Here is a 12541-nt window from a genome sequence, read left to right on the forward strand (position 1 = left end):
ATGGATGAGGTGGAGGTGTCTTCAGCAGCTTGTTTTTAATCAGGAATGCTTCTCCTTGAGCTACTGCCCTTGAAGTATCACTTGATAAGTTCTCAGATAAATTAAGACACTCTCAGTTATAATTTCAATACTAGAGTCCTAATATTTTCTGGCCATTCAGCCTAACAAGATAAACTCTGATTTGCCCAGAAACCACTCTAGAGGATTCTTAGCCTTCATTGTTTACTGTCAAGGAATTATTTCAAGAGCAAAAAAAAACCCCATACATCTCTCTCTTCTTGCTCTCAGCCATCAACTCTGCTTCCTAATTTTTAATTCTCCCATCTTCCTTGGATTACACATCTTACTGTGTTTTCATAGGGTTTGTTGGCCTTACTACTGGGCCTTCTCTTGTTGCTACAAATTACTTTGTTCTCCAAATTTCCCTTAAAAATAATCCTCTTTTTTCCTATAGGCTGCTCTATGGGTGATTATCCCCACCCTCTTCCCTGGTGAATAAAATCCTAGGGCTAAATTGGTCTTTTTCTTAGAAATAGATCTTTACATCCCATATGCAGCAGAGCAGAGCTCATGGGTTTGTGTAGCAAATGTGAAATATTTGAGAGTTTAGTTAGCTCCATCAGCATCCTACAGAAAGTGTGGGAAGGTTGGGAAAAGGGAAACAATCCTCATGTTCTTACCTTATCAACGTAGTTTGCAATTTCTATCAGCCTCTGCTTGATTTTTTCCACATCTTTGCCTTGTCTCTGAAACTTGGAATGTAAAGGATCAATGGTCCAGCAGCACAAATGTCACAGAGCTTCCCCCCAAGAGCCAGCACATCAGGGATCTTTGGGAATTAGGGTGCAGCCAAAATCCACCAGCAGACTCCTGCTGGATCCACCGTCTGCCCCAGAAGAAAGCCAGACTGTGGGACAGGATTTTGGTTCTGGTGAAAAGATTTTAAAATCTCCAAGTGTTCCATAGGGGTCTTTTCAGGACTGATGTTTTGGGAAATAGTTCTTTTCTTAGCAGGTCTTGCAAAGAGTGACTGCAATTCTCTCAGTAGCAGTGTTCAAAGAGACCAAAAAAAAATTTAAAAAGGCAGCAAAATAATTCAAGCCAGGATTCAGCTCTTTGCCATTCAGCTCACTGGAACATTTTTACAGCCAGTGCTGGTACTTTGAAGCTCCCTTTGCAACCCCTCAGGAAGGCAGTCGTGCTCCACGGAATGTGATGGCCAAGCACTGCTCCAGCAGCCCTGACAGCCCCACTGGGGGCACTGGGAATGACAGTGAGGACTTCACTTGCTCAAGGAATGAATATTTATGTGCCTCTTCTTCCATACTGACACAGTTATTTCAGAGTCAAACTGAGGTACTGCAAGAAATTTCACAACTGAGTATCACTGCTGTCCTATCTTAATAATTCCTTCCTTGCTCAGCCCTAATTAGGGAGGATGATTTACCTCAGAAAACATCACATTATTGTCTGAAGCACCTTATTTTTGCAGCACCATTGTAACTGAGCTGAGCTGCCCCTTTGCTGCTCACACAACTTTTTATTTTTATTTTTACTTTTTATTTTGCAGTTCTTACCTCACGATTATCTGCCACAATAACAAGCTCCACGTACTTGGTTGTCCTCAGAGTCTCCCTCTTGTACTGTCAAAAAACCATGAAAGTCTTATTTTGTTTTCAGCCCTGATACAACAAAGTGCTTGCAAGAGGGAACACACAGTGTCTCAGGTTTCCTACATTTTCCTAACATTTTACTACACACAGATTTGTAGTGTATTCCTCCTCCTCATGGAAGTTTTCCTTACAAAACCTCTCAGGGCTTGATCACAGAAAGCAGGAGATTGGTGCAAAGTCTCTCTCAACCTTTCAGCTTTCTGCAGTTGAAACATTTGAGTTATCTTTCCTCACAGGAGAATATCCCCTCCAGCAGAAAGACCTCTGCTATTTCCAAGGCAGTTTTAAAGGAGAAATGAGGTAACTTCTAACAAACATCTCACACAATAGACAAACTGGTTACTAAGAAAAATGAGAGATAAAGGGATATTGAGTGAAGCAGAGAAGAGGTCAAGCAGTCAACTGATAAATTATGTAGGAAGAAAAACCCAGAAATAAAAAAAGCAGAACCCACTGCTGGTGTCTGGGGAAGCAAACTAATACTTGAAAAATGAAAGGTACACATTTAATTCTGTATCTGCAAATTCATATAAAATGCAGGTCTAAAAGAATCCTAATGCTTAACTGAAAAAAAAAATCAGTGAAGAAATGATTTTGTAAGAGTACAAAATATGTCACAGCTCCTTTGCTACCCTAAATTCAAGTGACCTATTAGTGCCTGTAAAGGCTCAGTGATTTACAGCAGCAGCAGCATCTATCCCATCATTCCTTCCTGGTGTCTGGACTAGGACATTTAGGGAAAAGAGGTCTCAGCAGAGTATCTGATCTTCCTGCCAGAACTCAGAAGGCTTAAACAGATGTCTGACCTACAACTGACCATGATGTCTTGAGCTGCAGCAGAGCTCTTTAACCTAAAACATGACTAAAGCTTTCCAAGGAAAACTGCTCCAAGGCAAACAGAGGGATCCCCTAAGCACAGCCAGAGCTGGACATCTCCTTCCAGCCACATTTCACCAAGTTTTCTTCACATTATCAAACTCTTCTTCTTCATTATCTGCAGATTAATGATTTTGATGTTTTGCAAGAATCAGAGGAAAAGTGAGCAATGCAATCTTTAGTATCTGACTTTCAACCTAATATTTAATAGTGCTGCTAACTCCAAGAACTTGAAAAAAGTTTCTTTTGGACCATATTTATGGATGGAGAGAGGAGTAAAAGCTGCTGTTAATGAACTAAACATCAAGGATGCAAACACTTGACAGGATTACACTTATTAGGGGCTCTGGCAAAGGAGCTGAGTTTGATTCTTTTAAAACTTCTGGCACTGGGGTGTGATGTCACTCAGACAGGAGTGAGGTGCCACAAAAGGCAAATAAATGGCCACATGGCTGCTGTTTGTGGTGGAATTGATCTCTCAGACACTAAAACTCTCCCATCCCAAAATTTATTATGAAGTCCTAAAGAGATGCATCTCCAAGGGGCCTCTCATCCTCCTCCCAGTGAAGAAGAAAAGATGATATAGGAAAATCTGAGTTCAAAGGAGCAAGGAGAGCTCTGTACATCTGTCAGTTTAAAACATTTCACTCTCACCAAGAGTAAAACTGTTTGGACTGGAGTGAGCTGGAGAGAAATTGGCTAGCAGGTATAAAAATCACAGAAGCCTCTGGTGACTGACTTGCATAACAAATCTGTTCCTGAGATTTGCCCAAAGGCTATGTGAACTCCTAGGATACAATATTTATTTATGAAATCTACCTAATTATGGCTTCTTTCTGCTTGCTCTCTGCAGCCAGCTGCATCAAGGCACAATCCCTTTGCTGAGTTAATCCTTCAGAACTGAAATGAGGAGCCAATGACACAGCCATGAGAGCTGGGGGACAATGGGCTTTGTTCCACTGACCATGGTCTCTCTCCTCTGCTTCTTCCCCACCTGCTCCTGTCCCAAACCTGCTGTCCCAGAAGCTGTCCCCCTTCCTCAGCCTTCCCTGCCTGGCTATTGGCATGGCTTGGATGCACACTGCAGTGGTGCAGCCTCTCTTTCCTCATGCTCTAAAAAATCCCCTGCCTGGTCCTGGTAACCAGCACCACCAAAATGCCTTTTTTAGCTTGTGGCTACAGAGAAAATTCCCTATTGCAGGGAGTGTCCTACACACCAGACATTGTGCAGGGTCCTGTCTCAATGGAGCTCAGCTGGAAAATTCTCCTTGGTGCAATTTGAGGGTCCAGTGAGTCAGGAAATGAGGCAGCACTCACAGAGACCCCTCTCCAGCAGGGCACAGCCTGTCTGTGACACCCTCTGCACCTCCTGCCCTGCTCCACTGCAGCTCCTGCTTGGCTCTGGGAAGCTGAGTTTGCTGCTTGTGCCATCCTTCACCTGTGCCTGCATCTAACCAAAGCCCTTGGTGATACACTGAGAATTTTGTGTAGGTGGTTGAGTGGAGAGTCAGCAGATAAAACCAAACAAAAATCTTCCCCCAGACCTGTCAAGAAGCCAAATATTTTAATCATGCCCATGAACCTTAGACCAGATTTCTGCTTAATTCTGTTACCCAGTGTGACTTGGAGCAGCTTTATGTTTCCCCACTTTGCAGGTCATCTTATTTGATGTGCCCACTGACAGACTGCTTAGTGACACCACTGAAATATGAAAACTCACTGCACACATGACATTTGACAGCTTTCAAAATTCCTACATTAGAAGCTTAACCAATTTACTCATTAAATATATTGTACCTATCCATATGATGTGACTGCTGACAGGTTTTATAATTATGTCCACTGAACCACAGCAAAAATATTTTTCAGATATTTAAAGTGAAACTTGAGATGCAGCTGAAGCCAGCAGCAAAATGGAAGAACCATAAGGGTAATAATAAAATGGCTTTGGTTGTGTCAGTTTGTTACATGCACACATTTTATTTCTGCATTGCACTGACTACTTCAGTGGAATTGAAAGTCCCAAAGAATTTGGGGAAAACTTACTAAAGTTGTATTTCCAATGTTTTTCCACCCACGCATGCTTTTAGAAATACACTTAATTCTTATAATGTTACATGCAAAGGCTAATGCTCTGGATGTAATATTCCTAAAAATGTAAAATAAATTAATTCCATGGCATAATTAGATCTAGAGATGTCACTTAGGTTGCTTTCCTTTACAATGGACCTGAGGCAAAGCCTGAGTCATACGTGCATGTACAAATCCCCATATGTGACATTCAATAAATGCTGATGGCAGATTTGTACCATTCTATAATTCCTGAACACCTAACCCAGCCTTTTCTCCAACCCTTATCCAATATGCAGATGAATTTGTTACAGCATTTCCTCTTTGTGGTTTTTGGCTCATTTAATTTTCTAATTTCCATGAGGTAAATGCATCTCTCATGAAGCACATTTCTGCCAACACCACAGCAACTCCTGTAATACAGCTGTAAAATAATGTGCTGAGAATTTGTTTTGTCTGCATAAGAGACTTTGCTACTAAAATATAGAGGTTCCAAAGCTGGTATTAGCAAAGTATCCCAGCTATCATGTTCTCTTTCATCTTGGGAGGGCAAGGACTTTTCCAGACATTGGTCAGTATTCTCAAGGAGCCTCAAATTCTGGTTCTAACCATACAAGAACCAGAATATATGCCCATAATATGAACCCATAAACTTCTCTGTGTTGAAAAGGAAGTGAAAAGCAAGTTATGCATAGAGAGTCCAGGAAAAGTAATAAAGCTTTAACAAATAATTTCATCTGCACTTCAGCAGCTGGCACCGAGGGAAGGCGATGGTGTGGGTTAAGGTTTTGCTCAGCGGAGACTCTTGTGGTGGGCAGCAATATGGAAATGCTGCCAAGCAGACACAGAAAAGCACATCAGCCACCTACCCTGGCAGCTGGAGGACGCTGTGATGTGGCAGTGGTGGCAGCCCCTGTGGCAGGGATGTCCAGCTGGTGGCCACAAGACCCCGGGGCTGCTCTCAGGTTCTCTGCTCGGTAGATCTTGTGCTCGCTTGTAGCACCTTCCAACGGCTCCAGAATGTAGCTGTTGTTTCCAAACACAATAATTCCCCTGGGACACAGGAGAGCAGAGTGAGACACGTGGTTTTCAGGAGCTTGTCTACACCAGAGTTACACTAAGTTTAATAATGATGGAGTATGAGAAAGCAAAACACTGATTTACAATGTCACGGGCGAGCGGAGCAGGAAACATCAAAGCTGTACATTTGTCATGGCAGCACACACTATAGTTTAAAAGAACCAATGGCTCACAGAAATCTGTCTCTTCTGAAGTGCTGCACTGCAGAGCAAAGTGATATTTGTGCTTTATTTGTTTTCCATCCTCCCAGTGATGCATTGCCGACGCCGACGGAGCCGCGGCGAAGGAAAGAAAAAGAGAAAGGCTTTGGGAAGGAAGGAACGGTGGGAAAACACTCATTGCATTCTGCAGCTCCATTACAGCTGCTAAACCAAACCCTGCCAGATCCAAGAGGCCTCGTGGTGTCAGGATGGATTATTAAACATTGCACAGCAATGCAGCAGAGGGAAGCTCAGACACAGGAAGAGTTGGTTTCTGTTTCGCTCATTTTTCAGCCCAAAAGAATAATGGTGACAGCAGTGCCACCTGCTCCCTGAGGAACTCACAGACTTGGCAGGGAAAGCTCTCTTGCTGAACTCTAAGCTACTGCCTGTAAGAGGAAAGAAAGAGGGTCCTTGTGCTGGGTCCTGCTCAGATGCCACAGCAAAACAAGGGTGACAAAAGGCTGAATGGGTGACAGGCTGGGAGAGCTGGGGGTGTCCAGCCTGGAGAGAAGGCTCCAGGGAGAGCTCAGGGCTCCAGGAGAGCTGCAGAGGGACTGGGGACAAGGAATGGAGCGACTTTATTATCTTAGTGTGTCTTTTTGGAGTTTTAGAAGTGTCTGCCCTTTTTATTTCTGTCTGTGCTGTGATAAAGATAAAATGCAACAACCACTGTGAGACCAGTGTCGCTGTACAATTTTCCAGGAAGTTGAAAAAGAAGGATAAAATAGAAGAAAAAGAACCCAAAAGCAGGTTAATGATTCTATGAAGGCTGATTTAAAAGTAAAATTATACTGATTAGAAAGAAGCTACCTTAGTTATCCTGTTATTAGGAAGATATGATGAAGAAACTCAAAGTCTGGTATGCTAACAAATTAACTGAAGTATTAATTGCAAGCTGGCTCCACAGTTTTGCTTCAGAGCACCACTAACACCAGTTCAGCCAAGCCAACAGACATTCTCCTGGTGACTGGAAGAGCCAAAAGTCCAAGAGAAAAAAGCAGCCTGGAAAGCCACGATACCAAAATCTGTCCAGGAGCCTGTTTTACTGCCCTGAACAAGGCTCAGGGTCTGATAATTCATTTGCAGCTCCCTCAGTCCCCTTGGCAGAGCAGGTGAGACACGTTCAGCCATCAGCCAGCAGCTGGGAGTGATGGATCAGGGCTGGAAGAGCTGGGCTGATTTATCCCAGCACCTCCTGCCAGGATCCCACCAGCCCTCCTGACATATGAGACACCTTGGGCAGGTCACCCTGTGATTTGAGTAACCTCACACCTCACAGCTCTCAATTATTGTCAGAGCTGCCTCACTCCTCAGAGGATTGAGGAAATTAGGACAAAATATTCACTTTACTCCAAAAACCAGCAGCCCTGTAATCAGCACAATCAAATAAGGATTGTTGTCTTGGCCTTGTGCAATTAATCATTTAATTTTGGAGGCAGGAGTCCATTAGTCACTGTTTGAAATGGGCCAGCCTGACCAGCCCCCTGTGTTGACAGCTCAGAAACAACAGAAAAGCATGCAGGGGTTTATTCTTAATGTTAAATTTGCCCTTCTTAGAACATTCACTTTCAAAATTAGAAGCTTGAACAATTTTCTTTAATTACTTACACTAGAAAGGGACAGACTTAGTTGTATCTTGAGTAGAGTTCTCTCAATTTAAATGTTTTAAAAAATATTTTAAAGTGAGCATCTTGATTTCAGGAGTTCATACCCAAAATGTGCCACATCAATGCCACATTTCCAATGTATCCCTCATATTCCCAACCTCTGACTAAAAGAACTAAATAACTATTTTTTTTAAAATAACCATTTCTTTACCCTTCTTTTCCTTTAGCTGCTGAAGGTATGGACAAATGACCAGATCCCAGAAAGATTAATTTGGGTTTTTCCTGAGCACACCAGTCTGATTCCCATCCCAAGGGACAGCATGAGCCTTTAAGGACAGTTTCACTTTGCCTATGGAGCAATCCCAGGAGAAGGAAAATCTGCAGATTTGGCAGAAAGAAAACCAGACTTTTCATTTAAAGCACACTTATCCCTTGAGTGCTGCCTACAGGATATCAGCACTTGGCTTGTGACCATCTGTAATAAGATAATGAATATCAAATATGAATTTTCTTGGCCAGCTCTCTGGTTTTGACTAATTTTCTTTTCCTACAATTGCATTTTTCCCCCACTGTGCAGTGCCAAGCACAGCACCTTAAAAATGTAACGAGTCAAGAGTTATGGTTCCTTTCTTTTTTATTTTTTGTGTGTGTGAACAATACCCACCAGTCATTCAGGACTGAGAATTTGAGGCAAATAAAATAAATCCATAGCTACTGGTTCCTTCCACTCTCCTCAGGTATTTCCAAGAAGCTTCTGTCACTCCTCCAGCATTTCTGTGTCTCCCTCTTCAGCAGGGTTCTCCCACCCTCCTGAGTCAGCCCATGTTCCCAGAAACTTTTCTATTTTTCAGGAGCCATTAATGCTAAACAGTGCTGTGTTTTCCAGTGTGGCAAATAAAATATTAATGTGGCAAATGGCACATTAAACTACAGATCCCCAATCAGAAATTCCACCAAGAACCCCAAGGAGATTTCAGCAAGTCCTTCAGACCAATCTGTGGGATTTCTATCAGACAAAGGACTACCAGAATTCCCAGGATGATAAATGTTTGAGGGGGGGGGGAAAGCAATATGAGCTATTCAAATTTTAGTGTCAGGTGTCCAATTCTGTGTTTTCCTACAGATGCTGGGATGTCAGAAAGATTTACAAACGAGGCAGGCAGGAAAGCCAAGAGACAACCCCAACCTACCTGAAATTCTCCCTCTGTCTCCTCCATCCCTGGTAGCAGAGAGGAAGGGAAAATATCCATCCCAAGAGCACGTCCAGACATCAGCTCCCAGGCTCCAGGCCAACTGGAAGCAGCTCCAGTGTGGTCCTGAGCCTGGGTTAAATTTGACTCCAGCTCTGCACAGGGTTTGGTCCCTGCTCATGTCTGGGGTCAGCACCAGCCCAAGCACCTCCACATCCCTGCTGACCCCCCTGGAGATGGGAAACCAAGGGAGCTCTGCCTCCTGTCCTCCCTTCTGAGCCACGTGGACACCTGGGAATGTCTGTGTGAGATGGGAGAGCTCTCCCTGCCTCAAACAGAAATTAAAACTCACACAATTCCACATTGCCAGGAATCTCTCAATCAGGGAAAGGCAATTTAATGGAATAATTCCACCTTTTAAACTGTCGATAAAATCAAATAGAATTTTTTTCTCCCCCTCTTTAAAAGGAAAACCAAAACAAAACCTAAAGCGAGGCCAGTCGTATTTCATAAATCAAAAGGCTTTAGGAAATCTCAAAATATAAATGGGATTTTTCTTTTCCAACTTGTCAGCAGAAGCACAGGTCCTGCCAACATAAACCATCAACACATACTTGTCTGAGAAATTGTGATGCTGAAGCAAAACTTGGCTGGGACAGCACTATATGAAACTATTATCCATTATTCTGCTGCACTATACAGGGGAAATTAAGTAAATTGATAAACCTGAGATCTGTGAGTGCAATTAAACATTTGGTTTTAATGAAGCTCAAAGCTACATTCATTTCTAAACAATAAAAATAAAAAGCTCTATTTCCACTGGCAGAGGAATGTAGATGACCTGAGTTGGTGAGAAATTAATTAGAGGGCAATCCTGCTCACAGACTGAATATTCACTTACAGCCCACAGACACTGCAGAGCTCCTGTGCCACCTGGAAACCTGCAGGTCCCTCATTCCACAATCAGTGTCACAGCTTCACAAGGACAGGGGCTGATCCCACAGCTCTTCCATGGATTTCAAGGAGTTTTGGGTGAAAAGGTTCCAGAATTGGAGCCCTGTGACCCTGGAGTGCAGGGCTGCTCGACAGGCACGGTCTTGGGGGTGATCTGTGCACTCAGAGGGCAATTTTATTTATTTTTATTGTACATTCTACATTCCCAGGGCTCTGCATAACAAATTCCCAGGCATGTAAGCAGGCAAGCAAACAAACAAAAGGGGAAGAAAAATGAGGTGGTGAATGAGGGCTTCACTTTTAGGCTGTTTTAATAAGCTGCAGATGGATACTATGGGATAAATGAGCAGGATAATCTATTGACTGTTTTTCTAATAGAGCTGATATTTAGATATTTTTCAAATGGTTTGGTCATTCTTTAGCTTTAAGGGACTGGGAAATACAGAGAACAGGGTCTGGAGGCAGATGTGCTCCTGTCTCTGCCTCTGCCCTTGGTCACCTCTTTTTGCAACAACTCCTCACCTCTAAAACAGAGGAAATTTTAGTATCCACAGGAAAAAAATTATCTATTGATGAAGAGCACAAGAGGAAAGACAAACAATCCCATTATCCTACTACACTGCACAGCAGGATTCTATTAAAATAACAAATCTGACCCAAATCAGCCAAGGGCAGCCTCTCCAAGGGGGTGGAAGCAGTAGCACCACCGGTTTTACATCTCTCAGGAGTGGTGGAGGTGTTCTCACACAGACACATCATCACTCACAGAGCTTCCACTCCAGCCAGTGCCTTTCATGGACCTGAAAATGTATTCTCTGAAATGGAATTATGGCCAGAGCCTCCTGCAGCACACACTTCATCCTTTCTCAGTGCAGGACAGATCTGTCCAGAGTGGATGCAGGTCGAGCTGCAGCTCTGATTCCTGGAATTCCAGCAAGGAGTTACTTGGATGGGGGGAGAAAATGTGATTTAATCTCCAGCATTTGGGCTGCAAGGGACAGTCACTGTGTTGTCAGAGAAAGTGTCACAAGGGAGGGTGGGGAAGGAGGAAGGGAAGTGGGAAGGGGGAAGTGGGAAGTGGGAAGGGGGAGGGGGAAGAGGGGAAGGGGGAAGGGGGAAGGGGGAAGGGTGGAAGGGGGAGGGGAGAAGGGGGAAGGGGGCGGAAGAGGGAAGCGGGCAAGGGACGAGGGGAGCCGGGCAGGGAAGGGAAGGGAAGGGAAGGGAAGGGCAAGGAAGGGGAAGGACGGGAAGGGAAGGGAAGGGAAGCGAAGGGAAGGGCAGGGAAAGGGAAGCGGGAAGGGACGGGAAAGGGGAAGGGAAGGGAGAAGGGAAGGGAAGGGAAGGGCAGGGAAGGAAAAAGGACGGGACGGGCGGGAAGGGAAGGGCCAGGGCCGGGAAGGGCAGGAAGGGTACGGGCAGGGACGGGAAGGGCAGGAAGGGAAGGGCCGGCAAGGCACCGGAACGGAAAGGAAAGGAAAGGAATAAAAAGGACACATGGATCATTGACACAAACATTTTAAGTGGTACACGGATATGCCTTGAGTATCTTATCTATAGGATTTGAACAATTCAGGACGATGAGAAAGGGAAAAGGAAAGCGTGGAACACTATAGGATGAAAACGCGCAACTTTAAGCGAAAGGATCATAGCGACAAGGAAAACGGAAAGGCCTTGAAAATTTAAAATCAGGAACATACAATAACAATCAACATTTTATCAGGAATAGGTTCATATCAAATCCCATAAGCCTTGCTTGTCAAAAGTCACAATTTGGATTCGTGAATACCATTTCCACAAGTTCTCTGAGCAAAGGAGAAATAGCTATATAAATAATCCTTTTTACAAAGATAGGAAAAGCGCCCAATTTCTTTTATAGCTATCACTACAATCCACACCCAACTAAGGTCTCTCCTTCGAATTTAGTTCATTAGGAGGAACAAACGGGCACCCCATATCAAAGGGATAGATCCCATAAATATTAATTCCCTAACTCAAGGTTTTTAAGTAGACTGGACGGCAGTGGAACGCTTCTTTTTATCTCTTAATTATTACCTCCTAATTAAACAAACGGAAAATAAGAATCTAATAAAAAGGTTAATAACAACGGAGCGAGAAGAAAGGGAATAAAAAATAAAGGAAAAAGGCAAAAAAGGAAACAAGGAAAGGAAAGGAAAGGAAAGGAAAGGACGGAAAGGAAAGGAAAGGAAAGGAAAGGAAAGAAAGGAAAGGGCATTAGCATGGGTGAGCACATTTTATAGCACCCTGCAGCAAACAGAGAGACAGGACAAGAAGATTCCAACTTGCACATCCCACCAATGCCAGAAGCAGAGTGGATGGAGAAGGAGCTCAAACACCTGGGAAGGGATCCTCCCTCATCCCTGTGCAGCTGGGGACACTGTGCTCAAAGCCTTGGCATGATGCTCTCCTCAGAGCACAGAGGTGACCCTGAGCCAGGAGCTGCTCCCCTGAAACAGGCAGCCATGAAACAGAAGCCATGAAACCCCAGAAAGTGAATGGTTTTTAATGCTGAGCTCAAAATCCTCCAGGAGTTTCCTGGTCAGATAAATTCCAACCCATGCAGGATGTTTATATGAACTAAAAGCTCTGCAGAAAGTAGGGAGGAAAAGCTCACATCCAAACCAGTGCTTTTCTCAACAGGGATTTTCTCCTAACTTAACTTTTGGATGAAATCTCTTCTTCTGCGGGGAAATGCTGCTTGAGGAGTTGTGAGGAATTTACATTTCTTTTTTCTCACTGGTTTCCTACTTCCATTCCTTTTTTCAGTAGTTGATGTCTGGAGTGTCACATTTAAACCCCCTCTTCAGCTGTGTCTGGGCTGCAGTGAGTTCAGCCAGACCATCTGAAAAATGGTATTGGCAGCCTCGGGT

At 43.7% G+C, this 12541-nt stretch overlaps 1 protein-coding gene across 1 annotated transcript in view; it reads right to left on the minus strand.

The window, feature by feature from the left end:
- Positions 1–12541, minus strand: part of ADAM12 (ADAM metallopeptidase domain 12) — a 184814-nt gene that overhangs the window by 57716 nt on the left and 114557 nt on the right. The window contains exons 6-8 of the mRNA XM_018910520.3: positions 5489–5672; positions 1578–1643; positions 681–752 (exon numbers count right to left, since the gene is read on the minus strand). Coding sequence (XP_018766065.3) covers positions 681–752; positions 1578–1643; positions 5489–5672 — 322 coding nt within the window. The remainder of the gene's footprint in view (positions 1–680; positions 753–1577; positions 1644–5488; positions 5673–12541) is intronic.

The sequence above is a fragment of the Serinus canaria genome, chromosome 6 (assembly GCF_022539315.1).
Source record: "Serinus canaria isolate serCan28SL12 chromosome 6, serCan2020, whole genome shotgun sequence".
Taxonomy (NCBI): domain Eukaryota; kingdom Metazoa; phylum Chordata; class Aves; order Passeriformes; family Fringillidae; genus Serinus; species Serinus canaria.